General features: G+C 41.5%; 3 protein-coding genes across 5 annotated transcripts; 2 read left to right on the plus strand and 1 right to left on the minus strand.

Annotated features, from left to right (window-relative positions):
* Positions 1-871: 871 nt before the first annotated feature.
* Positions 872-15416, plus strand: septin6 (septin 6). 3 transcript variants are annotated; one of them, XM_079168149.1, is made up of 11 exons: positions 872-932; positions 2612-2726; positions 4558-4753; positions 5402-5588; positions 7064-7225; positions 7739-7835; positions 8806-8974; positions 9146-9278; positions 9406-9596; positions 10997-11043; positions 12150-13243. In XM_079168149.1, exons 1-10 carry the CDS (start codon positions 903-905, stop codon positions 10998-11000), a joined length of 1284 nt encoding a protein of 427 aa, XP_079024275.1. In that variant the 5' UTR covers positions 872-902; the 3' UTR covers positions 11001-11043; positions 12150-13243. The 3 variants fall into 3 exon arrangements, with proteins under 3 accessions (XP_079024275.1, XP_079024274.1, XP_079024273.1); XM_079168148.1 differs by lacking the exons at positions 10997-11043; positions 12150-13243 and adding an exon at positions 14255-15416; XM_079168147.1 differs by lacking the exons at positions 10997-11043; positions 12150-13243 and adding an exon at positions 13608-14238.
* Positions 15417-16538: 1122 nt separating this feature from the next.
* Positions 16539-20681, plus strand: nkrf (NFKB repressing factor). The gene is made up of 3 exons (XM_079167125.1): positions 16539-16887; positions 17286-17410; positions 18399-20681. Exons 2-3 carry the CDS (start codon positions 17308-17310, stop codon positions 20669-20671), a joined length of 2376 nt encoding a protein of 791 aa, XP_079023251.1. The 5' UTR covers positions 16539-16887; positions 17286-17307; the 3' UTR covers positions 20672-20681.
* A 22-nt stretch (positions 20682-20703) lies between these two features.
* ube2a (ubiquitin-conjugating enzyme E2A (RAD6 homolog)) lies at positions 20704-24979 on the minus strand. Its single transcript, XM_079167126.1, has 6 exons — positions 24807-24979; positions 23602-23682; positions 23384-23409; positions 22804-22893; positions 22631-22719; positions 20704-22466 (listed from the first exon to the last, which is right to left on the minus strand). Exons 1-6 carry the CDS (start codon positions 24848-24850, stop codon positions 22338-22340), a joined length of 459 nt encoding a protein of 152 aa, XP_079023252.1. The 5' UTR covers positions 24851-24979; the 3' UTR covers positions 20704-22337.
* Between the last annotated feature and the right edge of the window lie 2384 nt (positions 24980-27363).

The following is a 27363-nucleotide window of genomic DNA, read 5'->3' on the forward strand; positions in this document are numbered from 1 at the left end:
ACATTCTGTTGTCTTCCTCTGAGTTAAGCTAGAATTGTGACAAATATTTATGTGTATACTACACAACTTTAGAGTGAAATATGTCAACAAGGCAGGTAACTCAAATATTAGTATATTTTATAAAAAATTGATGTAACTAAATATATATGCCATACCTCTATATTAATACTGTAAAGAGTAATCATAAAAAATCGCAGTTCTCTCTCGCTTTTTTCAACCGATATCTACCAAATATCATACACAAATTGCCTGTCAAGTACTTCCTGGAAGCATCTGAAGTCTAAGTGAATCACGTGACGATCAAGAGTTTTCTAAAGGTTGACGCGACTCTTCCTTATTACGGCTCTAACTTATAATAACGTCCCATAACTAAAATATAGTATAACGTATTTAGGAATTTAGTTCGTGTAGTTTATCTAACGTTACGGTGAAAGACCTTTCTATGCAGATGTGCACATTTTGACAAATCAGTCCTACTTCTGCAACGGCTCAAACATATCGTATATGTGTTTAGGACTGCACTTAAAACGATGAAGTTATATCAAGACTTAATGTTTCTTCTGAATTTAATCATCTTCTTTTGTAATTTCCATTGACTGGTCTTCCAAGTTCGCACTGGGAGACACCATAGAGGCATCATGTGGGGGAGCTCAGTGGACAGCGCTCATTTTTAATCCTAATTTTTTGGAAGACATTTTTCAAAACACGAGCCGAGTTGTATCTGGCGTTTATCAACGCCCGGTGTGAGCACCGTTTTTACAGTGTAGTACAGTCGTAAAACAGTCTGTTGAATAGTGGTACATTCCAACTAGGCCACCTTTCGGCGTAACGTCAACAGCGCAGCTTCCTTTGCTAACTAACGTTAGAGACAGCGGCAGAGGTTTCGTCCTCCGTTAACCACCATGGCGTCAACTGAGATAGCAAGGCAAGCGGTGAGTAACCTATTTTACTCAGGAAGCCATCGTCACTATCAACACATAGCTCTTGAAATGTGTTTGCCATCCCATATCAATGTCAAATATATAATTCTAGCGTTAAGTAAGAAAATACGTTTGGGAGATATATAGGTTAGCTAGCAACCGCTGTTCATGGTGAACGTTATATTCCAACCGAAATTCAATGGAACGTCGCCAAACAAAAACGACCGTTGGTGGCGGTTGGCTATTAGAAAACTGATTGTGCATTTCTAAATCGTATAGAATAGATGGTTTTAAAGTAAGGCCTGAGGTTGCTCAGTCGTAGCTTTCTGTTAAATATCTTCATTTCCGTAAATTAACGCCTGCAGACATCCTGTGCTGATATCGATGGCTAAAACTAACGGTTTCAAACGAAATGGTCCTCTTGGGGGATTAAATATTTGAAATACTGTGTAGTATATTCCGTATTAACTCACGGGAAATGGACAACCTATAACAGAGCCGTCGGTAGGCCATTCATTCCTAACGCCCCCGTTTCTGCACAGTTACGGTGCTCATTTCCGTTATGTTGTTTCAAATAACGTTAAGTCCCGTTAACTTTCTGTCGGGCGTTGTCTGTTGTACCAAACATATTTCTGGTCGGTTATGGTCGTTTCGAGCCTGTAATTTGAATTGTGTAAAGTTTACCTGGCTTTTGTTTGTGTGTGTGTGTGGGGGGAGGAAGCCACTACACCCAGAAAAGAGTGCTCAGAATAGCACGCTTTTGCGACCCAATGAATGGAAACCCGCTGTGTGTGACTTGGCTTGTAAGAGTGTTGAAAAGCAGGAATGGTTTCAGGAATGTTGCACTTGCAGCTGAAGAGGAAAAGGCTGTTTGTCCAGTCACATTACCCCCAGCTAGCCCAAATACTCCCTCAGCTGTTTAAACCCAATTCTAACAATCCAAATAATCCACAACTGCCCAGTACCATCAGCTTGACCAACGGAATGTTTTCCTCTCAAAGCCACATTGGAAAGCAAGTTAAGCGACACTGTGTTATTGTTAAGCCACATAATGGCCGGTTGGCTGAGGTCTAGCTGGTTGAGAGACATTTCTTTGCCGTATAATCTAAATTCTTTGCTTTCCGGCACCTCATAATGTAGACGTGGGCTGCCGAAATGAGATTCACAGAAGATGGAGATACTCACCAGCAGCCACACGCCCCCACACACATGCAACAACAGTGCTTCTACACAAAAGTAGTGTGAAAGGGAAGTGCAACCGGCCAAAAATAGGGAGTTAAAGGGTTCAAGTCAAAGTGACACCTCAGGACTCTTTTGTCTCTTATTCTTTCAGCTTTTAAAGTATATATTTATTGTCAAAGCTCTTTGTTGTTTTTGAAATGATCTTGACACATTGACAGCGATACCTTTCCATATATGTACATTGTGGTTTGTAACTGTCTCGTTTGTGGGGAGACAGTTCAGACTCCGGAAACAGGAAGTGAGCAACATTGTACCTAAAGCCTCTCTCAAACACTAACATGATCAAACGTGGTGGCAAATATAATGTTATTTCTCTACAGGACAACAATTATTGAGATGTATATGATAATTGTAGAGTGTTAGAGAGAAGCCATACTTTTAACAAGGCATTTCAATGCATACGGTGTTGAGTGATTGATAGAAATCTGATGTTTAATGTTGGTTTTTAGGGTGAAGGTGCTCGTTCTGTCCCTCTGGCAGGCCATGTCGGCTTTGACAGCATGCCTGATCAGCTGGTCAACAAATCTGTCAACCACGGATTCTGCTTTAACATCCTCTGTGTTGGTGAGTATGTCGTGCGTGAACATGCTTTTACTCTCTCTCTCTCCTGAGGCTAAAAGATGACTTATTTGCCTCAATGAAAGTCAGGCTTTTCCGCAAGATGCAAAGCACATTGCTCTGTGTTTGACCTGCTTAGATTCCTTTTGGCCGGTCAGCGTTTGTTACCATGATGAGTGAGATGCTCAGAGAACAAATTCAGAATTCTAGTAGATGTTTTTTAACTTGATATATATATATATATATATATATACTCAATTGCCAGTTTATGAGGTGCACCCAGCTACAACTAATGGAATATAATACAACAGTCGTGCAATGAACTTAAGCTCTAAGCTGTTTTTAAGGCGTTTTTTCAACTTTATGGTCATTTTGAGAGCTATAGTTTGTGGTACGGTTTCATTGTATTGGGTTATGAGAGGCGTTTCTAATATTGTTTCCACTCTATTTGTGTCAGTGGGTGCTGGCTAGAACTTAAGATGTTTCAGTTTTTGGCAACATTGCATTACTGGCTGCTGTATGCTGTCAAACATGTCTTTGCTATTTGGAATAATGTTATTTTAGGGGCACATAAAATCCCAGAGGAGCAATGGAAATTTGTAACCAATTGGTTTGGCAATGTTTTCTTTTTCTACCTTCTGTGTGTTTTTCCCCCAAACATCTCCTAATTTTAGTTTACACAGAGTGGAAGACATGACACACACACACACACACACACACACACACACACACACACACACACACACACACACACACACACACACACACACACACACACACACACACACACACACACACACACACACACACAGAAATGGTCATTACTCGCTACTGCTCTCTAAGACCTTGTATGCAATGTATGCTATCTTTATGTGTCATGTTGCTGTTTATATGTTTATATGATACACTGAGACTATTTATATTTGTGTAGGAGTGAAAAGTGGATAAGGCCAACAATAATGTGTTTTTCATAATTTAAACAGAACTGATGTCATAATTACTTAATATTGGGGCTATAACAACCAAACCATAACTCAACACTACATTTAAAAGACTATGAAAGCAAAGATGATGCAGGAGACTAACATCTTTTCTTGCACACTCTGCTTTGACTCACAAGTGCAGCAGTTCACAGTACAAGCATTACTTCAGGCAAAGACATGTGATCTTTGTTTTTGGTTGTGGCCTAAAATTCCCAAAAGGCAATCCAAAATGTGGAGATGATTGGTTCCATTGGGCTAACAGATGACTGACATTTGTGCACAGGGTTTCTATTATGTCATTTTTATTATAGATTACAGGAGGTTTGACTGCAATTCTTTCCAGTTTGTCCCTCGGTTTTTTAAAAAAAGATGCCAAATTTCCTTGAGCATGAGAGACTTCTCTATAGCAACTTAAGCTGAGCTCAGAAACAGGAAAAAGGGCCCATGGTGCATCTTTTACTCTGGATTCTGAAGGAAGATTAGAAATGTGGAGCATTGAAATGGGCTATCATGCTTAGACTGTAGGTCAGGCTGTGAGGAATAAAAATAGAATTTCTTACAGAGGGAGCTCTTTATCTGAGTCATATGATGGCCTCGTTACAGTAAAAGGATGGCAGGATTCATCAGTAAATAAGCTCCATGGGGAGCTCTTGTGTTCAGAGCATCTTCAATATGTTAAATTGAATCTTGCATTCCATTAAATAATGCGGTCAATAAACTTTCTGATCAGCTTGACCATAGATTTATCAGAAGCTGACTGAATGGAGGTGCAGAGAACAGTTTAGTGGGAAGGAAACCAAGATCAAGTTTCCTAGGATCCCAGTAACACGATGACATTTCTCTTTGTTGTCTAGGCGAGACGGGTCTCGGGAAGTCCACCCTCATGGACACATTGTTCAACACCAAGTTTGAGGGCGAGCCCACCCAGCACAACCAGCCGGGAGTCACGCTCAAATCCAACACCTATGAGCTCCAGGAGAGTAACGTGCGCCTCAAACTCACCGTTGTCAACACCGTCGGCTTCGGAGACCAGATCAACAAAGAAGACAGGTAATTCAATCTGGACAAATGTCACTTCTTTGAGAGAGGGAGAGGTCTGATCCCCACGCGATCATGCACACTACATTCCTGACATACGACTCTGTGAGAGCTCCGAGCCCTTTGGGAGCTCAGGTTCCTTCGGCCCCCATCCTGAATGAAACTGTACCCGACCTGTAGGATGTGGAATCAAGTCTCCATCTTCAGGAGTTTCCGCAGCAGTTTCATCGTATCCACTCGTACAAACCAAAATCAGATGTAGACGCTTTCTCTTTTTCTGGTGTTTGACAAGATTTAACAAGATACGGTCATGTGACTGTCACTATTAGTTCACTGATGAAAGGCTACGGCACGAGTATAAACAAAGCTTAACGCTGAAGTTTAGGGCGAGATATCACGTGAGCGGCAACTACATGAGCTCACTGTTAAGGGAAGGCTTCAGTTGTTTCTAGGTTTCACAAATTGTTCAGTATCAAATTACCGTCATAGAATAAATAGCATGGACATACTTCATTTTACACAAGCGTATACTGTGAACTGGAACTGGCTGAATACTCTCCAGTATGTACACAAGCTGTGTGTTTCTTTGTGTTTGTTTCTGGTCATGTGTTCGCTCATGATAGGCTCATGTTACTTTCCTATTTCTCCTTTTTCTGACAGCTACAAGTCTATCGTGGAGTTCATCGATGCCCAGTTTGAAGCGTATCTACAAGAGGAGCTGAAAATTAAGCGCACGCTACACAGCTACCATGACACCCGCATCCACGCATGCCTGTATTTCATCGCTCCCACGGGACACTCGCTCAAATCCCTGGACTTGGTGACCATGAAGAAACTCGATAGCAAGGTGAGCTTTGCTTCACTTCCTCAAACTATTATCATCAACCAGACGCCATTTTATGTCTCTAAGTATCCTGTTGAGTTTGTTTTTGTTGTTTCTTTGAAACTTTGGGATAATTTATTCAGATACCCGCTTTCAATCCTGGGTGTTTCCATTGGTATCAGATCAATTCCTATTAGTGTTAACATTCACAAATTTTGTAGCCATGCATGGTGTCTGTGTTGCTTCTTTTTTTTTTTTTTTTTTTTTGCGTTGAATGAGAAGGACCATTGTGCTGCAGAAGAATGATGTCAAAGAATAACTATTATAATGCTTACAAACATGGATGGAGCTACAGTAGCATGTGACGGATATACTGTAGGTGAATCCTTTGGCACTGCATTGTTGTGTGAAGCATTAGATCTATCTACTCTAGTCATGGGCCATAAACCTTGTCTCGGCCATCTGCCTGCATGCCAATTGGCTCTGGTCTTGTGACTGCGTCGGTGTAGGTCAGCTGTGAAATGCAATCAGCCTTGTTTTTTTTTTTTTTTTGTGAGGGCCTTTCCACAGTAGCTTATTTGCATGGATCTCCTGGCTTTTGTACAAAGAGTCGGCTCAGTGTTTGCCAGAGCAGCTGGGCCCTCTGGCAAGTGCTCACAACAGCGTGATCCAGAGCAGAGCCTCCTCTGTTTACACATTCACCTCTTGCTGAAGTGTCCATGAGTAAGATGTTGATTCCCCACCAGACTCAGGAGTGAAGTAAAGTATTACTTGTTCACATGAACCTGTGCGTCCCTTGCTGTTTAAAGAGCCCCCGGTTGGAGAGCAAATAATTTGGAAATGTGTGGGCGATGGAGCTCGTAGGAAATAGTCGTGTTGGAGGGAAGGTCTCGTTTTTTCATCAGATCGTTGTAAGTGCATATATAAGAATGACCCTGCCTGTATTTTTGCTCCTCATCCCTTCCCTTCCGGGGTTCTTTTCCGTTTGGATAACATGGAGAGCACAAATATTGTTTAAATCATTTGCGTCTGACTATTAACACCATGTTTGGAGAGCACTTAAATGATCTGAAGCAGGAGATGGAAGCCTGCAGCTCCTTTTTTGCTGCATTTACTATTTTTATCTCCGTCCTTAAGAATGTGTAATTGTTTGTGATGCACTAAGGCCTGAAGCTACAAAGAGCTACTGTGATGGGTTGAAAGGATGAAGAGAGCACAGGTTATCCTGGGGAATAAAATAAATGAGTAGAAGCGTATAAGTGTTGCTAAACCTGAATGCTGGTGGAGATCCTACTTCTAAAAGACAAGAATTATGTGATTTGCAATGTTGTCAACCTTGTGGTACTTTTTAAAAATACATCAACTGTTTTCCAAATCTGTATTATGCAAATAATGATGGAAGAAAGTTGCCACTGACGGACGTCTAGTGTTTAGCAGCGCATCTAAAAGCGTCGTCTGCACCTTGTCATTGTGTCAATCTCCTAATTGCTCAACCGCAGGTCAACATTATCCCAATTGTCGCCAAGTCGGACGCCATCTCCAAGAGCGAGCTGGCTAAGTTCAAAATCAAAATCACCAGCGAGCTGGTCAGCAACGGAGTGCAGATCTACCAGTTCCCCACTGATGACGAGTCCGTGGCAGAGATCAACTCCACCATGAACGTAAGTCTCACAACTGGTGTATACATTCCATCATGCGTTAGTGGCATAAACACCATGTGATGTAGAATCAGGACAGTCATCGTCTGCGTCTGCTCAGGCTGTCAGGAAGCCGCTCCATGCAGGGAGGACTGAGTTCAGAGCGGCTCTCTCTGCAGTGTGGGAAAGGGCCTGTGTTCACTGACGGATGAGCCAGGGCTCACTTAGCTGTTTATGAGGTCAGACTGTGTCAGACTGTGGCCTCTTGGCTGTTTATGTACAGTCTGACCACCACTCTTCTGATAAAAAGTCATACATCCTCCTGTCAGAGCTGTTTCTTGGCTATTAATGGTCAGGTTACGAAATACATACAATGCATTTTATTCCTCTTTTCTAAGCGACGTCAGAAATGTATCCTGAACATGTATGAATGAGATAGTTGCAGTAATATTCCCAGATTTTTGAGTAATGAAATGTTCATCATGAACGCTCTGAAGACTGTTTCACACCAACATTTCTTTTCCCTCTGCTCCACAGAGCCATTTGCCTTTTGCCGTGGTGGGGAGCACGGAGGAGGTGAAGATTGGGAACAAGATGGTGAAGGCCCGGCAGTACCCCTGGGGGACGGTGCAGGGTAAGCATAGGTCACATCCTGCACAGGAAATGAGAGCGCGCTCCCTCTTCTGCAGCTCGTATTCCTGCTCGGCCCCAACAGCTGCTGCAAACTAGTCGATGAGCTGTTACATAACCTCATTTAGCTGCAGCACCCTCTCTACCATCACACTGTATGCTAGCGCGCCATCAGCTCTTAGTTCCTACAGATCGAGTAATGTAATGTCTCTGATGATATGTTACTCGCTTTATTATTATTATTGACTTACTTGATCAATACATAACGGAGTGGGTAATCTCAGACTTGATAAATAACTAGAATGATGATGCGATTCTAAACATAGTTGCTGTTTAACTTTCTGTCGATTGACTGATCGATTAGCTGTTGCAGCTCTACTTTACAGCTAAAATGTATTGTTGACTATGAGGCTAATTTACTTTAGCATTCATTTTAGGGTGTTTACGTTCACGCCCAATGATGTGTGTAGAAATGTTTAATATTTTATATATATATATCTCCTCAATGCTGAGATTCAGCACTTTAACCTCACAGTCATTGTTTCATTTGAAATACAACGTGCTGGATTGCATGAAAAATAATGCTCTACTAATAATTACCAACTGTTAAATATTCCTGTCCTTTATCTGACCGTGGTTCTGTTCACAGACTGACGTCATGCGAGTACACACACACACACACACACACACACAGTCACACGGTCTGTGGGAGTGTTGCGCTCAGTCTGGTAACAAAATCAATAAACAAACCACAGGAAGTGAACACTATTCTAGTTCTGACTGGGTCTGTGAAATACTCTCATGTTTTAATACATTATGTTATTTGCTGTAAATGAATGTAAACGTTAGGTGATGCTCGTGTTGGCTGTTTCTGCTATTGTACACATTGCTAATTACATAACCCGTGATGAGTAGGAAGCCATCTGATGTGTTGAGTGAAGCTCTCACGTGTCACTACGATGTCTCTCTCACAGTGGAAAACGAGAATCACTGTGACTTCGTCAAACTGCGAGAAATGCTGATTAGAGTGAATATGGAGGACCTGCGAGAGCAGACTCACACACGTCACTATGAGCTCTACCGCCGCTGCAAACTGGAGGAGATGGGCTTCAAAGACACAGACCCCGACAGCAAGCCCTTCAGGTAGTAGACTGCTCCCATACATCTTCATGTTATCCACCTCTACTCTGCTCTCTATTTTATCATCCATTTATAATTCAAACCTTAAATTCTTTGTGTCTTCATCCGGTGTGTTGTCTAGTTAAATGTTGCTGTCACTCCATTTAATTCCCTTTCTCCTTTCTACCGTGTCAGTCTTCAGGAGACGTACGAAGCTAAGAGGAACGAGTTCATGGGCGAGCTGCAGAAGAAAGAAGAAGAAATGAGGCAAATGTTTGTCCAAAGAGTCAAAGAGAAGGAGGGCGAGCTCAAAGAGGCAGAGAAAGAGGTATCCTCATCGAACTCATCCTGAACACCATCCTGAAATATCACGTGCATCACTCGTTTAAGGAAGGAAGGTTCTGCTCTCGTTTTCAATAATCCAAAGTATTGTGTTTTTTGTCACCAACACATAGCTGCATGAGAAGTTTGACCGTCTGAAGAAGCTCCACCAGGACGAGAAAAAGAAGCTGGAGGACAAGAAGAAGTCCCTGGACGACGAGCTCAACATGTTCAAACAGAAAAAGACTGCCGCAGAGCTCTTGCAGAACCAAGCCCAGCAGGCAGGGGGCTCCACCACACTCAAGAGGGACAAAGAGAGGAAAAAGTAAGTATTGTTCTCTTCCTCCTGTGCCTTCCTTACATCTGTCCTTACATCCACCACCTCCAGTTGTACAAGGACTGGAAAAGGCTGGATCCTATGAACATGAGAGGAACAAGGCCACGTGTTATTACATTGTTTCAGGATGCCGATCATTTGCCAAATGAGTACATGAATATAATTGCCAATAAGTGAGAAGTCGTTTGTGGTACATTCCCCTGGGGTTCTTATGTTGTGCAATAGACTAACATATGTAGCTGTGTCCTGGTAAAATGCAAACTTCTTCAGCCTTCATTCCACTCTGTGCACATGTGCTGCAGACAGAACTTCATCTTGGTCTGTCCCACTAATGTCATCAAACGCTTAGCGGTTTCTCTGTCACCACTCGCTTATAATCCGCCAGATATTTGTATAATTTAATGCGTTGAGTAGTTGAAGGCTCTGGCTAAACCGAAGACTTCTCACTCTGATCTTCTGAAAGAGGCTGATGCGCCAGTTTACCCTCCGTATAATAACAGAGAATATGTTCCATGCTGAGAGAGCTGACCAGAATTCCTAATTTATCATTAGAGGAGCAGAGCGGGGGAGTGACTGGTGACAATGCCTCGCTGTCCTCATCTAAATAGTTGAAAAGTTGCCAACTGTCAGAAATCCTCCTCATGAAATGTAATACTTTGTGTAAATAACTTAATTGCAACTCTGTTAACAATTACTGGACAGCTCCATTAACTTGAAAGGAAGTTGATAAACATTTTTTTCACAGTTCATAATCGTTTCAGTGGAAACGATCTGTCACTGTTCCTCACAGAGGCCACTCGTTTGGTTTTAATCAATCTACAGTATGAACTCGGTTTTCCATATTTGTTTTTCCTGGTATATGACATTAATTCTGTTGTTCTTTCACTAATCATGAGCATATGAGACTGTTTTCCACAGCATGTTTCATGCTTACAGGCAGTTTTTGAAGCCAGATGTGTTTGAGTATAACTTTAGTGCTGTTGACATTGTTGGTCCCCTCATGTTGGTAATCCACTCCTGGTTTTGTGTTGAAGCTGATGTGACGCCGTGCCTGTTAGAAATGGAGGAAGACACTTGCACTGAGAAAGGTTCTTGTTGCTTTATTTTCTTCCCTGTTAATTTGTTTTCTTCACAGCCACTTCTTCTCTTTATGAGCTCGGCCTCGAAAGTTTCTCTTCCAAAAAGGGGGCGGGCCTCTGTGCAACTTTAGCTCCGTCTGTGGTTCCCTGATGCACTTCAAGTGTTAACACGGATAATATTTATGTTTATCTTTCAGTGTTTTCTGCAGTTTCCAGACGAAACAATTATTAATTACTGCTTGTTTTGTAAATGTGAATGTGTCCTGTGAGTGCATGTGTCACCCATGTTGCATCCGTAATGTTTTCCAGTTAACTCCTCCCACACTTGCTGCATGCTGCATGGGGCATCTTTTCTGGTAAGACACCACCGACCATCTCAAAATATAACTATGAAAAATCAGCCAGGTATCGACTTTTAACTTATGACCAGTACACAAGTAAAGAATTCCTCTAAAATACAAGTTAGGAATAAACATCACCTAAATGACAGTTTGCGGATACTCACCTTTTTTTTTCCTTTTAATTGACATCCTGCAACCATCCTAAACATAGAACAGGATGTGCACACAATGTCCACATTCAACCACAATCAAATTAACCTTTGAAAGCTATTAAATATGTTAACTAACACGCATTTAATTGGCACTTTTATTATGTAATACAGTGCGATAAATGGGCCCAGTAATTCTAATAAACGAGGAGTGCAGGCTGACAGTATATCACTGTTAACATCTGTGTCCATCATATCCTTGAGCTGGCAGTGTTTACCGTCCTTGTGCCAGCTTCTAAATCAACCAGTTTATTAGCTCCCCACACGCCCATTTGATAAACTGCCCCATCTGCCTCCCTAAATCCACAACAGTTTTTTTTTGTGGCTCTACAAAGTCCTTCCCCACCCAGCCGTGCAATCGTACAAAGAACCATTCAAGGCTGAACTGAGACTAACTGGCCACCCCAGAGCAGCAAACAGCCCCGGGGCCCATCTCTGTTTGTAGCAATGACATGTTTTGTTGATCTCGCAGCCATATGACGGCCCACTCTCCCTCTTGAGTGGATAAAAAAACCAAATCCACAGAGAGATGTTGTTGAGTCTCAACCGCTGGGGAGGGTAGAAGTGAACGAAGACATCTGTCTCGCAATCTGTAAACTCCTCAAAGCAGCTCAGGACTGTTAAAATAGACAAAGACAACTGCTGTTTGATGATGAAGACAATCAAACCCATTGTTTATTAAAGCTCAGGAGCGGAACAAATCCTATAATTATAAAATACATTTATTCCGCTGATTCCGAGAAATAGACGACCGTACTTGCACCCTGACCTCTGTGCACTCGAACCCTTTGAGCACGATCTCCTCTAAATACCACCTGGTCACTAATGTTGAATGTGATGTCAAACAGTGTGTGTCGTGATGATGTTTTAACTCAAAAGAAAGCAATAACAGCCCTTCTCTCTCATTTGCAGCTTAGGATTCCTGTAGAAAAAGTGCTCCCTTGTGGCCATCCTGCTGTGAATGAGTTTCCACCCCATCATCTTTTTTACAATACCCCTCCCCCCACCCTCACCCAACCCCCATAATCCAACCCTCCACATGCCCCCTGCTCTCTGGAAGATGCTGGGCATTGCTATCAGTCTGACCGTTTTTGTTGAATGACGCTTGTATGTTATATGGTTTGTACAAGCAATTGTTTGGCTTGACTTGTTTTATACAAATTTACAGAGTAATGCATTCCATGTTTGTTTTATATTAAGTGATTAATTGCATGATGGAGTGAGCTTTTTGAATATTAACAAACATGGCTACTGTAGTGATGGGCAGACATGTGTTGAGGGTAAAGTGAAACACGCAGCAGACAGTTAGGACCTCAGTGTGGACAAAGATCTGCAGAAGATTACAGTAAAGAAAGAATTAGGTCGATTGATGATTGATGCAAGGATGGATTAAGTTAAAGCCGTCTTCAGATTAAAGCACAGCAATCACAACAGTGATTCTCACTTGTACAAATACCAAGTAACAGCAATTTCTGAATGGAATTTATTAATCCACCTTTGTAATGGCGGACCCCGCCACTAACAACGTAGACTATTATCACCAGAAATGCAGAAATAATATCCAAAAGGGGATTTGATTTCATGAAAATCTAATAACTAATTATTACCTCAACCCTATAGACTTTAGACCTACAATATGCATTTAATTTGAGATTTGATTTGATTTGTTTTGGTATTTATGTCCTTTTGCTGACGCTGCTTCACTTTATCCAGATGCATGAGTAGTTGTGAGCCTAATCTCTTTGCCACTTCTCCCATACCTCATTCATTGTCATGTGTTATGTGCATACCTGTATTAGCTTTCACATTTGCACTTTTTTTTATACACAAATGTGATGTTTTTTAAGTACATATTAATGTTGTTTTTTATTTTACTTACTATGAAGGCACATTTAAAAGTAATTCATTATACTGTCCATTGTCCTGCAGGGACCAGTGTTTGTATTCGTGTTACACATAAAAGACATATTATCTCTAAAGAAAATAAAGGCCAATTTTTCACCAAATATTACAATTGTGGCCATAATCATTGTGTATGAAAAATATTGCCTTAAATTAGGAGATTACAGGAAGGTTTAATAAACCCAAATGGGGAAAGTGGGTACGCTTGATTTGCAGGATGAAGCGTTTCGGTTGACTTGTTATTAATTGGAAAACCGTGAATGAATGTTTATGCCAATAAGCGTTACTGTGATGATCAGTTATTGTTTTTTCACAACTTCAAAATTCAAGGTTGCTTGTATTTTAAAATGTTCTTGGATTCAAGATAAAAACGCATGCTACCAGGGTACAAATACATCAAGACAGAGAGCCGTTCCCTCCTCCTAATCCTCCGCTCACTGGTCTGTGTGGTTTCACTTTCCTTTGCAGTAATCCTTGGCTCTGCACTGAGTAGGCCCTCAGCCCTCAAGCTTTGCTAAGGGACCGGCCTTTGTGGGTACTGAGTACCTCAAATGTGACCAGAGGCTTTGTGGACCCCATCCTTCAGGGTTTCTTAATCATGACCTGCTCTGCTATCATTTTGATTAATGTGTATCTGTGTTTCTCTGCAGCTTTAACCTCAGCAATCTGATTCTGGCTGCTTCTCCTTTTTGGCCTCTGCTTATGTTTATATGTGCACTGTTTGTTTTGGGGCTGTCACTAACACCTTTTCCACTTGATGAAAATGATATGCGCACTTGTTCATTTATTGTCGTATTTGGATAATCATTAACTCTTTTTTTCCTTTTTTGAACTGGACCACAGGCAAGATGTGATTTAACACAGTTTAACAATCATGCAGCATCATCAGTCGGCACAATATAATCTCATCATTTTAATGCTTTATTGTGTTGCTTGAACAACTATGATCCCAGGGATTTTTACCACCTAACTTTGTATTTACGATAATCAAACCTAGACATGTTTTCCACCTGAATTCAGATGCACTTCTATATCTCAAGCTTGTGATTTTGTTGTAAGAGTTTCTGCTTTGCCACCTCTCTAACTGCCGGCTTTCTCTTTCTTTGTCTTTCTAGCTTCTTTTAATCTGTCTTGACCACCTGACGAGAGGATTGCAGCTTCAGCAAGAACTAAGCATCCTTTACCTCTCCCTGTTTTTCTCGCTGTATCGACCCTTTTCTATTCTCCCCATCGCATCTCCTTTTTTTTTATTTTTTATTATGGCCTTATGTGGACTCACATGGTATTTCTGACCACCGAGTGAAGCTCTAAACCCATGCAGGTTGGGAACCGGGCACAGTTTAAATCTGCTAATATGTCTTAATGTATATAAAGAGAAGCTTGTAGTTCATAGAAATCATCAGTTAGGGTTCACACATTTACAGGACTCATGTGAAATCATTTTAATTACAATGTCCTGGACTATGCACTCATCTTTCAATACATGCTACGGAAACATTGAGGCTTGCTGATTAAAGACAAACTCGTCAAGTCAAGAAGCACTTAATGCACTATGTATAACGTGTTATGAATGAGTAATCATATTGTTTTCTCGAATCTAGTCCAGTTTTAAATGAAAACCACCTGCCTTCAGGTATTCTGAACACTAAAAGTAAATGAATGCAAAAGCCAAAGCAATATTCCTACTTCCACTTCATTTGATGTTGCCCATGTTTACAAGTCTGTTGAATACCATGGAGGTCACATGTAATGGCCTTTTTAATACACGTTGTGCTTTAATATTCACCGGCCTATTCTATATTTTTGCATGCCTCTTTTTATTTGATTACCTCTTTGATATTTGACCTGCTTGTTTTTTTATCCCCTAATAATTCAGTTTTGCAAACTATTTCAACTTTATTGCTGTTTTCTTCAAATGGTGCATATTATTAGTGTATATTTGCTCTGTCCTATCATTTCAGCTCCCTTTTTTGCCAAATATTAGTGTAAGATGGAGTTGACCTCAATCCCAGATAGGAGTATTAAAAAGATACTCATGCATTTGTATAATTTATAAGGATATATTTTGTGTATTGAAGTGGAGACTTGTGGTTTATTACCTATGACCTTTGGACGTGAATCTGAGTGTAAAGTAACATTTGGTGTCATAAAATGCCATACATTTTTCTAGTATCAGTCGTCACCTCTTGTAGTCAAAGACTTTCCCACACTACAAATAATTAAATATCTTACTTTAGTTTGATTCCATTGATGTACATTTTCAATAAAAAAAAAATATGATCCAAATCCATTAAGCGTTTGCCTTTTATTTACAGTGTTGGACACGAACGGTTACCCCAGATCATGTTTATAAATGTCGTTAATTAGCAGCAGCATTGTAGTTGTTGTGGGCTATGAAAGTCTGCCAATATGACCTGTAATCAGTACTTACTATATGAGTATTAAAACTGTGAGACACCTCAATATTCAGCAGTTAAATTGTGAAGAATTGCATTTTTTTAAATGTATTTTAACTTCATTTAAACAGGAAGTCCTATAGTTTGAAAGCTATAGTTACTTTGCAAATGAGAAGTCATGCACACACAGTATAATAAGTTCCCTGCTCAATATGATTATACTCACTATGTGTGTGTATGTGTGTATACTTTTACTCCAATAATATTGTGAATGCAGTACTTTTACTTGTCCCACATCCTTTTATACTGTGGTCGCACTACCTTTATTTGCAGAACATTACAAGTAGAAGACGCCTAAGAGGAAAATGTAATCTAAAAATAAATTGTGTTTCTAACGCTAAGTAGAGCAGGTGTATATACATTTGTAGGGTGAATTTATGCAATGGTTTCGATGAAGAAATTAAGCAAAGTACAAAGATAAATCAATTAAGAACATGTATAAGGTACAGGGATGAAGAAGGGGCCGGTCTCTCTCGGGACTATATTGTTGTTACTGTAAAAATAAATGATTATAGAAAATAAAGCATAAAAAAGGAGATAACAACAACCAGAATTCCAGGGGACAGTATACAAAATCAGAAGACATTATTCATTCTTACATATACTGTACATTAAAGGACGTGCACACATTAATTGTCATAGCCTTCTTGTTTCTGGAGGAGAAAATAGTTTATATTGCTTAGTTTTATTCCCAAACATAATACATATTTCGAGGTATAACATTTAGATTTGTTTACATGAGATTTAGCTAAAAGAAAGATTAGATACATAATATAATATTATTTAATTGTATTGCCATTACATTAATTTAAACCTTCTCTTGGCACAGAGTGAGATCAGCAGCCCGCTGAGCTTGAACTGTCCAGCGGCAAAGCATTGTGGGACATCGAGGTGACAGACGCCATGATTTTTACTGTAGCTGCACCAGAAAATGGATGCTTTCTGCTAGTTAGCTAGTTGAATGGGTGTCTGAAGCTCCCAGGAGTTTTCTGCATCATCTCAACCCAACCTCGTCTCGGATATTACACCCAGAGGACCCAAACGTACATGTTGTTTTCTGAATCTGATATAAAACTACATGAGGCAGGTTGTGGCTGCGGAAGTGCAAGCTGGGGTTAGCTCGAGGCTAGTTAGCAGCTAGCTGGCTAATGCTAGCAGCCGCCAGCGGGGGAGCCCATGTTAGCTAGCTAGCTAAAAGAGGCTAGCTACGATAATAACAGCCGGGTGATCACACGAATACATGCCCTGTCGAAGTACAGCGATACAAATTGGACCAAAGGCTACACCTTGAGGTAGGAATTTGACAGCTAACAAGTCGCACATTCAAATGTTGATATGTGTGTTTCTACAACATGGTTACGTGTGAGAAATTAACTATGTTGGCCTACTGCGTCATTCTGTCAGGGCCTTGTTTTGGTTCTAAATGCAACTGTATTTCCCTCAATTAATATCATAACTTGACACTTGATTTCTAGTTCTGCAATATATATATATTTTTGTCCAGGCACGTATCGTTAGTTGGTGTTTTCAGTCCCTGCATGCTGCTGGCCGGTGGTGTTTGTTTTCCACGGGATGTTTTGAGCCTTTATGGGCAGCATGGAGTATTAACTCTGTACGTCCAGATAGTGTGTTTGTGTGAATTTCATCCATTCATGTAATGTCTAACTCACATCTCTGGCCTCAATAACAGGTATGGCCTGGATTTGATTTGGATGGTGCTGGTGATGGCAGAAGGGACTGACACTGGCGAAATGCCCTCCTTTGACCCAAGTCCTAGTTCTGAAGCAAAAAAGAGACCCACTTCTTCTGATGGCAGTGAGTGTTGATCTGGGCTGTATAGTGTGCGTTTGTTTATAATTGTTTCCATTGCCGTGTTGTTATCTACTGTTTGTGGTTCACTGCTACATCTTTATATCCAAATATGCCCAAATATATATATTTTATCACACTTTTATAACTACTCTTTAGTTTCTTAATTGAGCAAAAGGCTGAGTTGCTGTTTTTGGGGCAATCCTAACACATCGTAGATGCTGCAGTGACATGAGTCAGAGGTGTGTCTCAGGGCTTCAGGTTGCAGCAATAAGCACTGACAATGTTTTCATTTTTTTGTAACTGTCCACAAATCCCACAAAAAGTTAAACAGCTGATGTTGTTATACCGCTCTCCATATTTCCTGACTTCTTCAGCCGCTCTGTGGCTTCCAGGGGAAGCCCGTTCATACCCACTGAAAACAAACTTCTCTAGAAACTAAACACACAATTTCCTTAAAACAGTTGGGCACTGTTGTTTGAAACACCAGTGAATTCTCTGGGCAGACAATAGGGCCGACATCTTAACGTTAAATATTCAACACCAGGGAAACATTGTCCTGTTCTCTGTTAAGATGTGTGCACAACAGTCTCCATGTTAGAAGGAGCTACTCACTGTTAGCTTTTCATGGGATTCGTTGACAATAATACAAATACAGACGTTCACCAGACTTATCGTTAAAGGCTCAGATCTGCGAAGCACGACACTTAGAAATGCACATCTTCCTCCTCTGTAAGTGGGGATGGTTGAGGAGGCAAGTTACAATTTGTGCCCATTTTACGGTCTTTGACTGTACTTCAGAAACTAAACCATTGACTACGTTCTGCCACAAAATCTGGTTTGAAGAAAAGAAAGAAATCGCACATAAAAACAAGTTTCATGGGACTTTTATGACACTAACCCTTTTGTGCCCATCTTAGAGGATCATTTATTTATTATTTAAGTCAAATCAGACTTCATTTTTTATTTTTTAACCTGTATTATGTTATTGCAGGAGACGAGCCCATGAGGAAAATGCCGATGTCAAAATTTGGTTCCAGACCTCGATTTGAGCCGGTGCACTTTGTGAGTGGTGGCAGCAGCGGAGGAACCGGCGCTGACGAGAAGGAGAACGATAAGGAGCGCAGGAGGAGCGAGTCGTTCGGTGCGAGGCAGTGGGACTCCGAACACTCGTCCTACGGCGGCACCAGCAGAGCGCAGGGCTCCGCCTCCCTGAGGCCTGCGTCTGACAGAGTGCCATTGTACACTTCTGACTCTTGGGGTTCCCACAGAGACAGAGACAGGGAGATTTTTTCAGGTAGCACAAGTGGGTTGGGGTATGGAGGACGTTGGTCCACCTCAAACTTTATGGTGAAAACCGAGCAGGACTACTCGACCAAGTATGAAGCCCACTCCTCTCGGGGTTCAGACTCCTATCCTCAGCCCCAGAGATACAACGGATACGGGGGAGCGAGCAGAGCAGGAGGCTTTCAGGATTCAGGACGTCAGGGTTTGGGATACAGTCATCAGGAACGGCTGTCATCCAGCAGGCCGTTCAGCAGAGTCTACAACAGCCCGGGCAGGAGCAGTCCCACCACTTCTCAGTCGGTCTCTTCATCACAGCCGGTTGCTATATCTCAGCCAACACTGGATGAGAAGCAACGGCTGATTTCCAATGTAGCGTCTGCATTGGCTGTTGCGTTCAGGGACCCGATGTTCCTGACTGGAAGTGAATCACCGAACTATAATTTCATGTTGAGCCGCAGCATTCAGGCCTGCAAGACTAATCCCGAGTATATTTATGTCAACCTGAAGGACATTCCTCAATCCGACCTACCGAAGAACAGGAAAGTACCAAGCGACGGTTACGCCTGTGAGTTGAGATGTCAGGGTGTGTATCTCGCTACCGGGTACTCCGGTAGTAAAAATGGAGCGAGGGACCGGGCCTCTGAGCAGGCTGTTAAGCTCTTCCTGAAAACAGTGGAGGTTCGTGTGGTGCAGCGCAAATACAGACACTCGGTAGTCACTGACATAGTCGTGTGCCAGATGCACAGCCCGACCCCCGGCTTTTTACCTGCACTCCGAAACCCAGAGGACAAACCGACACCCAGCTCCAAGGGCCAATACGAGCCGGACAAACGGAAGCACTGGACGGAGTTTGTGGTTATGGACAATGCTCACGACGCCATCTGCATACTCAACAACTCTGCGGCTTTTAATCGCATGAAGATAGACTATAAGTTTGACCTGCTCCCCAACAACATTGCTTGGCTGTGCAGTGTTTTCCTGCAGGGCGAGCTGGTGGCGCAGTCAACGGGTACCAAAAAGAGCTCGAAGCATTCAGCGGCCGAAGACGCCGTGAGGAAACTTCGGATGAACCAGGCGCAACGACAGCAGCAGCAGCAGCAGCAGCAACAACAACAACAACAACAACCGCAACAGCAACTATCACAATACCCCAGAGGAAATAATCAATCAGATTCCGGTGGACGCTTTGGACAACAGGTTGGCAAAAAGAAGCATCTGAGTGAGTTGGTCATCCTGGAAAACTCTGACAATGCAATCTGTATCATTAATGACACGGCTCAGTTTAATAAAGTGACTGCTGATTACAAGTTCACGGTTCTGCCGGATCATCGATGGAGGTGCGAGGTTTACTTGGAAGGACAGTATGTAGCCGCGGGGATTGGGCCCAAGAAAATAGTGAAGCACATTGCAGCAAAGGAGGCCTTGACCACGTTGAGGCAGACACAGGCCGTGGTCAAATCCAACCTCAGGAAGGAGGGTCACTGCGACGCCATATCACGATCCCAGATCCTGGCCCGCTCTGGTGAGGAAGCCATAAAGCAGGAGATTAAGGAGGACAACATCGGGAACCAGCTGCTCCGCAAGATGGGCTGGAAAGGAGGCGGTCTGGGCCGAGATGGGGAAGGTATCGCGGAGCCCATCAAAGTGAAGGAGCAGTTCTCCAGAGAAGGTTTCGGTTTGGACACGGACAAAACCGGAAACCAGCTCAGCAAGCGCGACATCGAGGACATCATTCGTACCTACGCCAGTTCGGACCGCCAGGACGATCTTCGGTTCTCCACCGACCTCACCAACGACGAACGCAAGCAGATCCACCAGATATCTCAGAAATACGGCCTACGGAGCAAGTCGTACGGACAGGGACGCCAACGGTTCCTCATCGTCAGTCGCAAAGTGCACAAAGACCAGCTCATTGGTCAGCTTTTACAGGAGGGACAGGTGGGACGGTACGAGCTCGTGAAACCTCAGGCCATTCACTGATGTGCATGCTGGGCAAAATACAAAAAAAACATTGGACATCCATTTAGACTTCAGTACAAATCACACTCGAGTGTAAATGCTGTGTTTCTACTTGTATGTGACAAACTTACAACACACATTAATAAAAGAGAATCCTTCAGGGATCACCTGTGGTTTCTGCATTCCTTTGCCATGCAATATACTTCAGCTTTAGCAGGAGCTTTACAATAAGTGATTTGTCTTTTTTTTCTTTGGTCTCCTGCCATTCCACGTCTTCTATTCGTTTAACTTTTTGCACAAGCTTCAGTACTTTGTGGTATCATGTCCTGATGATGTTCCAGTTACTTTAGGAATTAAGAGGTTTTTGTTAGCGAGATCCGCTTTTTTTGTTTGTTTTCTGGCTATTTCAAGGAACTTTGCAGAAAATGCAGCTCATCACTGCTTGTTGTGGAACATTGTTGACAGTCGACTCATGAGAGGCATCAAACTGTAGCCAGATGCTCATATCGGTCTCAATGTAGTGATACGTCTCTATCTCTCTACCAGCAACGCTGTCCGCTGTCATTCTACAAAAACAAGCCGCGTCCATGAATCAGAAACTCTTCTCATGGAAACTGTAAGCTGTGATCTTTGTTAAATGTCGGATGTGTTGGTTTGTGTGAGTAGTTAACTTGTTTGCTTGTTTTCACGGCTGTAATGAATAAATCTGAACTGATGACATCAGATGGATATTTTTGTGTTGTGAGTTAAAAAGCAACAGAGACAACTGATGTATATTTATTTTTTTATTTACAAGAAAATGTACATGTTTGTTACATGGGTTACCAGTGCAAAGTTTTATAATCTGAAAACAGACACCATCCTGTTGTGAAACAGTGTAATCAGCCTGTTATATCAGCTGATGTGTAAGATTGTAAAATAGCATAGAAATGTTCTCACACAGCCTTTAAATGTCAATATTATGAAACTGTGTACGTGAAACAAAGTGAAGTGCCCGGAAAGGGAACTAAACATCTTTCTGTGTTGAAGCGGGACATATATGTATTCACCAATTTCTATAAAGTTTTTTTAAAATCAAACGCATGGCTTTACAACAACAGTTGAGAGAAAAATGACCCCCCCAAAGGCATCTGTTGAGCTGGATGGATGTCTGTGCAGGATTAATTTTCTATCCCTCTCAAAGGCATTCAAAAGACAAACAAAACCAAAAGAAGTGAGGCCACTAAAAAAGAAGGAGCAACACCCATGAACAGCTTCTTTTTTTTGTAAATATGTATTGTCGGTATCTACACAGCAAACCACACAGCAAGCACATCAAATGAACTGTCACTGTGTCATCCAACCAGTTTACTTCATGTAGAAATAAACAGGGAGAAAAGTGACAGACTGGCTATTGCCTTTTTTATTTATTTATTTTTTATTTTTTAAGAAACGAGTTGGTGCATGTAGCAAGTAACCCAGATATAACAAGTTACATTTACTTTGAACAAACGTACGCTACAGCCCAACACTAGCATTCGGCAGGAGTGAATGCCACAACACAACAGCATACAAACGTAGCAACAGCTATGGGACAAATCTACTGAGAAGGATTTTAAGATTTTATTTCTGTGAGATCAGCTGTTTCTCTTGATCTGTGGTTTCTTGATCCGGGACACTGTTCCTACTCGAACGATAACAACGGGGGTCAACAGTCACGCCAACTCTGTTCAACAATAGCAGAAACCCTCTTCTCGTACTCCCGCTTGTTTTCCTGGTACAGCTGGGCTGCTTGGCTGTTGGCTGGACTGTTTGGGTTTGGCTCATCCAGTAAAGACTTGAAATACACAACAAAACACATGTTTCAAATGAAGCTTTATGACATAACAGGCAGTCGCAACCTATAAATTACTTGTGGATATTATTTCTTTGTCACTTGAACTAATCCTGGTTTGCTTTGGCACACAATGTGTTTATGTGCGTGAAGGAATGTTGGATTACCTGTATTGAAGTTAAGATTGAAGAGACATCATAGGTTGGACTCCAACGATTCTGAAGTATATCTAAACATATGCTTCCATCTGCATACACTGCAAAGAGGAGCACACCTAATATAAGGGCTATGTGTAACAACATTTCTGAAATTCTTGGCGCTAGATATATTACGAACATACCGTTTGGATGAAACATTTTTGAGACAAATCGCACTGTTGGAGGTTTATTTGGATATTCCTCTGTGAATTCAATGGTAAGTTTGAAGGTTCCTGGAAGTCAGAAGAAATGGCATTGTATGAATTGCGATACATCAACTAGTAACAGTGGTACAGTGCTTTACAGTAATCTAGCCAACTAGTAAATGCATGTGTCAAATTGATCTGGTTCTGGTGATTTTGATACAACACTCAAAAACGAGACTACATCATTTTTGGAAGTCAGCGGCCAAGTTAGTTATCTGAAACTGGTTATTTTTGTGGAATTGTGCGGTTAAAAGAAAAGATCAACAAAAGCTCTGAAGAAATACTTAAAACTACTATTCAGGGTCCACAGATGCTGAAGAAGAATTAACTCTAAGTCAAAGGCTGACCTTCTTGGACAACTTGACAAAGTCTAGTGCAGCAAGTTATTAGTTAAAACATCTAAGGCACCATCTAACATCTACTCATTACCATACAAATCACTATATAACTTCCCATGTGCAATATTAGGGTTGGAAATACACATTACTTGGATGTAAAGAGCTTTAAGGGGACTTACCATCTTCAAAAGGTGTTCCCTCAGGTCTAAAAGAGAAGTAAAAAAAAAAAACACAGGCTGTTGATCATCACTTACAAAAAAGATCCAATTCACTTTTCATACCCTAGTTTGAAATACTCACAACCCCCGCTGATATAAACTACAGTATTATCACAGTGACTATTTCTACAAAACTGATTACTAAAATGAATGTAATAGGTTTTAACAAATCAACTTACCCAAAAATGACTGCATTCCATACCATGATATTGTTTTCTGATGGTGCCCCACTAACTCCAGCTGGAGGATCCTCTTGCAGTCTAACAGATAGAGTAAAAAAAGCACAATGGTGTCACAAAATACAGATGATATTCAATTGAGCAAAACAAATGGAAGTCAAATCAGCAGACAGCAAGGCTCCATTGAATGTGAAAACAGGAATACAATCCCTAAGGCCGGGTGGGCATTGGGCAATTGTATGCTGAAGGAGGGCTGAGAGTTTGGAAAACACTCTGGCTGGATATATATCAACACAGGAAACCTTATTATAATGCTGATTACTCTTCTGGAATGTCTGTTTTTGGCAATATAATGATATAAATCATACTGTTGTGATATTGTCAGGTGAGAAATAGAGTTGTCTATAGTGCACTATCCTATCTCAGTGAAAATGAACACTGCCTCTACCTGATTGGCCATTTCAGCCAAGTTCTTAATGAATGTTTATTAAAGTTCAGTCCTTTAGTCACGCTGTCAGAGAAATACTGGGGTGATTGATTTAGACAGTGGGTTAACTCTTAACCTCTGTCTGTGACCATCAGTTCTGTTTAGTAAGAAAATACTGTAGATAAGAAACCGTATGAAGTGTCTGCAGATTGTTAGTGACTGCCTGGCAGATGGTTGCTTATCCTCAGGCTTAGATAGTGATCTATCAGGGCTCCCTCGATCACTGTGTATTTGGACATCTACCTTTCCTCTGCCTGTGAAGGGCCATCTGGCCAATGAATTGCATTGTCAATAACCCAGTTACAAATACAGACCAGTGGGCCCACACATATCACGTATGAACATGACCACTAACAGTTTCGGGCAAGGCGCGAATATCATGTTACAGTGTCCAAAACATCGACATCTATATCTATGAGCAGTGACCATGAATTGCACAACACCAACGTTGCTAGTCGCTGCCTTGCCAACGATTGTCACCAGCAACGTTATTATCGTTACCTGTTAATCTGTCATTAACTAGTTTACACTACCCACAACTATCATTAAGTACCCTCGCCAAAAACACGATTAGAATCCCCCAGTGTTCATGTGTGTATTTGTAGTATTAAAGTTGTAGTTCAGAATGCCGCTATGGGCTAAAGCTAACAAGCTAGTCCTAGCTTGTTAGCTTTAGCTTACGCTACAGCTACTTCGCTGATGTTTTCCTTTTGCCTACCGTTTAAAATCTCTCATTAAACGTCGTCTTGCTGGAGTTGACATCCTGTTGACACGGAAACCTAAACCCTTGGCATACACGTAAATGGGTTGTGTGTCGGGAAATATATATATTTTTCTCGATGTATTATTTTAACTCCTAACTGACTAGCCAACCATTGCTAGTTTGTCAAATATTTGTCTGCCTGTGCTAGTCTACGGGCGCTACCACTCGCACTAGAAAGAAGAGGGGTATTTTCATTAACTAGCTGTACAACGGTGAGCTGTAATGAGCCACACGAACACACGCTAACCGGATCACTGAACGTAGTATTGTTTAGTTTACCTGTTTATTTGTGTGAACCAGTTTCAGGTCGTACTTTACACAGCTAAAGTATTTTTTATACAGCAGAGAGACCCCGTCTTTACACTTGTTCAAGTCCATATACAATTACGTCATATGTTTAGCACCCATATTTAGTTTGTTTGGAACACTGTAGCAATTCGTGTGATTTTAAGGGTTTTACCCCTCCTTTGTTCGTCATATTCATTTTTTTCTTTGCACATTTGTCAATTAATTAAATATTCAATTCTACTTTGGATATAACCAGTAACCGTTACCAACCCAAGGTATTTATGGCTGACGTCCTGTATTCAATCTACAGTAACAGTGAAAGACCACTAGATGGTACCTAGCTACCAAGTGTTGCAATTTACACGACAAAGCGATCAAGAACAAGATAAAAAAACATGATTGGCTTTAATGTAACGCGTACTATGAACGTGTAGCTATCATGGTAACCACAGCTCATTGACTTGTCAAAAGATTTAAGGACACCATGGAATTAGACTGTGTAAGTATAGACTAATCCACTTTATTCAGACATCTTTCCCATATGGTCTAGCGGTTAGGATTCCTGGTTTTCACCCAGGCGGCCCGGGTTCGACTCCCGGTATGGGAACACACTTTTGCCCATGTTTAAAAAAATAATTTCTATTTGTGCGTTTGACCATCCCACATATATAACATCATATCATTATTGACAAATGAAGAGTGTTTTTAGGCTATTTGCTACATCTATCGCAATTCACGCCTGTCCTTTTCAAGGAATCCTACGTTGCTTTAGACCCCGCCCGTTAAGAAGTTATCCTCGATTGCTCTCATCTCACAAGGGCTTGGACCTTCCCGGAAGATGCCCATTTCCACTTTTATCTCGCTATGCTAACATTTATCGTAGTCTAGTAGAGGAAAACAAACTCGTCTAAAAAAAACTCCAACGCAAGCTTGTAGCCTACAACCGCCTTTTTTTTCGTCCGCAACTTAATTTGACTAAATCGCGTTGTTGACACAATTGCCTTTAAAGTGACACCTGTGACAGCGTAACGGTTTAGATACCAGTTTGTTTAATGGTTAGCGAAATTCCAGTAATGGATTACATATAAATAATATCCTACTAGTATTAAGAATAACATATCAATTGGATCATTATTTACATTTTAAGCAACAGGGCATGGCGCGACCACTTCTTTTTGTTTTTTCATAACATCTTTTAATCCACCCTCGTCCCTCGATCCCATATTGCTCAACTCCAAACCACCGCTCCTGATTCCGTCTTACTACTACAAGGTTACCGTCAGCCAAACTCTGGTCCCGGGCCAATCATTTCCCAGGAAAATGTGACTGTTTGGAATTCCCCACGCATCAGCCCCTGTCGAGGAAGAACTGCAACCTTGTGTCAGAAAGCACACGGACGCAGCAGGATGGTGAAAGCCGACGGGTGACTGTGGGATGATGGAGCTATAGTACCGGTTGCCTCACCTTTAACGACACCGTGTTTTCATGAGGACAGAGGATAACCACTTCCTGTTAACATGAGCCCAGGACATATGCTCTGCTGATGACATCTTCTACCAGGGTGAGTCCACAGTGTGTTTTATACGTATTGCTTACTTTCTTGTAGCCTTAACTAAGAATGTAGGCCTAACTATCTGTATGTGTACTGGGCCTATGTGAGGACCCTTTGGAGTTATGTTAACTACTACATTCTTCCTGGTGCTTTTCATGTGAAATGACTTAAAGCTGATAATGGCTTGTAGAATATTACAGCGGTTTAGGTGTTTTTATTGCACTTTGCCTACACTCAGAACACAGAAAAGTGATCACACTGCAGCTAAAGAAGCACGACTGCACTCATATGATGATAGTACTGTCCTCTGGGATACATGGCCTCCAGCCTACTACTCCATTTCTGTGTCTCCCCTTTGTGTCGGTCGTCATGTGACTGTGTGTGTGTGTGCTTCAGAGATGCCCCCTTTAATAACCACCCATTTGTACATATAATAGACATCAAGAGGAATGTCAGTACAGTTTGTAGTGCTTGTTTGTGTTCAGAGCTTTAATACTAATAGTTAATATGAACAGAGAGCTCTCATTTAGTCATAGTCCGACCTGTTGTAAGTCTTCACCCTGACGCCAGTATTTTCTACAAAACATTGAACCTTGTTCCTTCTACTGTGGTCAGATGTTCTGCCTCTTATTAGAGATAGTTGGTTTTTGAGCTGGAGTGTTGAATCAATGA

This window comes from Pholis gunnellus (assembly GCF_910591455.1).
Source record: "Pholis gunnellus genome assembly, chromosome: 10".
In the NCBI taxonomy this organism is placed as follows: Eukaryota; Metazoa; Chordata; class Actinopteri; order Perciformes; family Pholidae; genus Pholis; species Pholis gunnellus.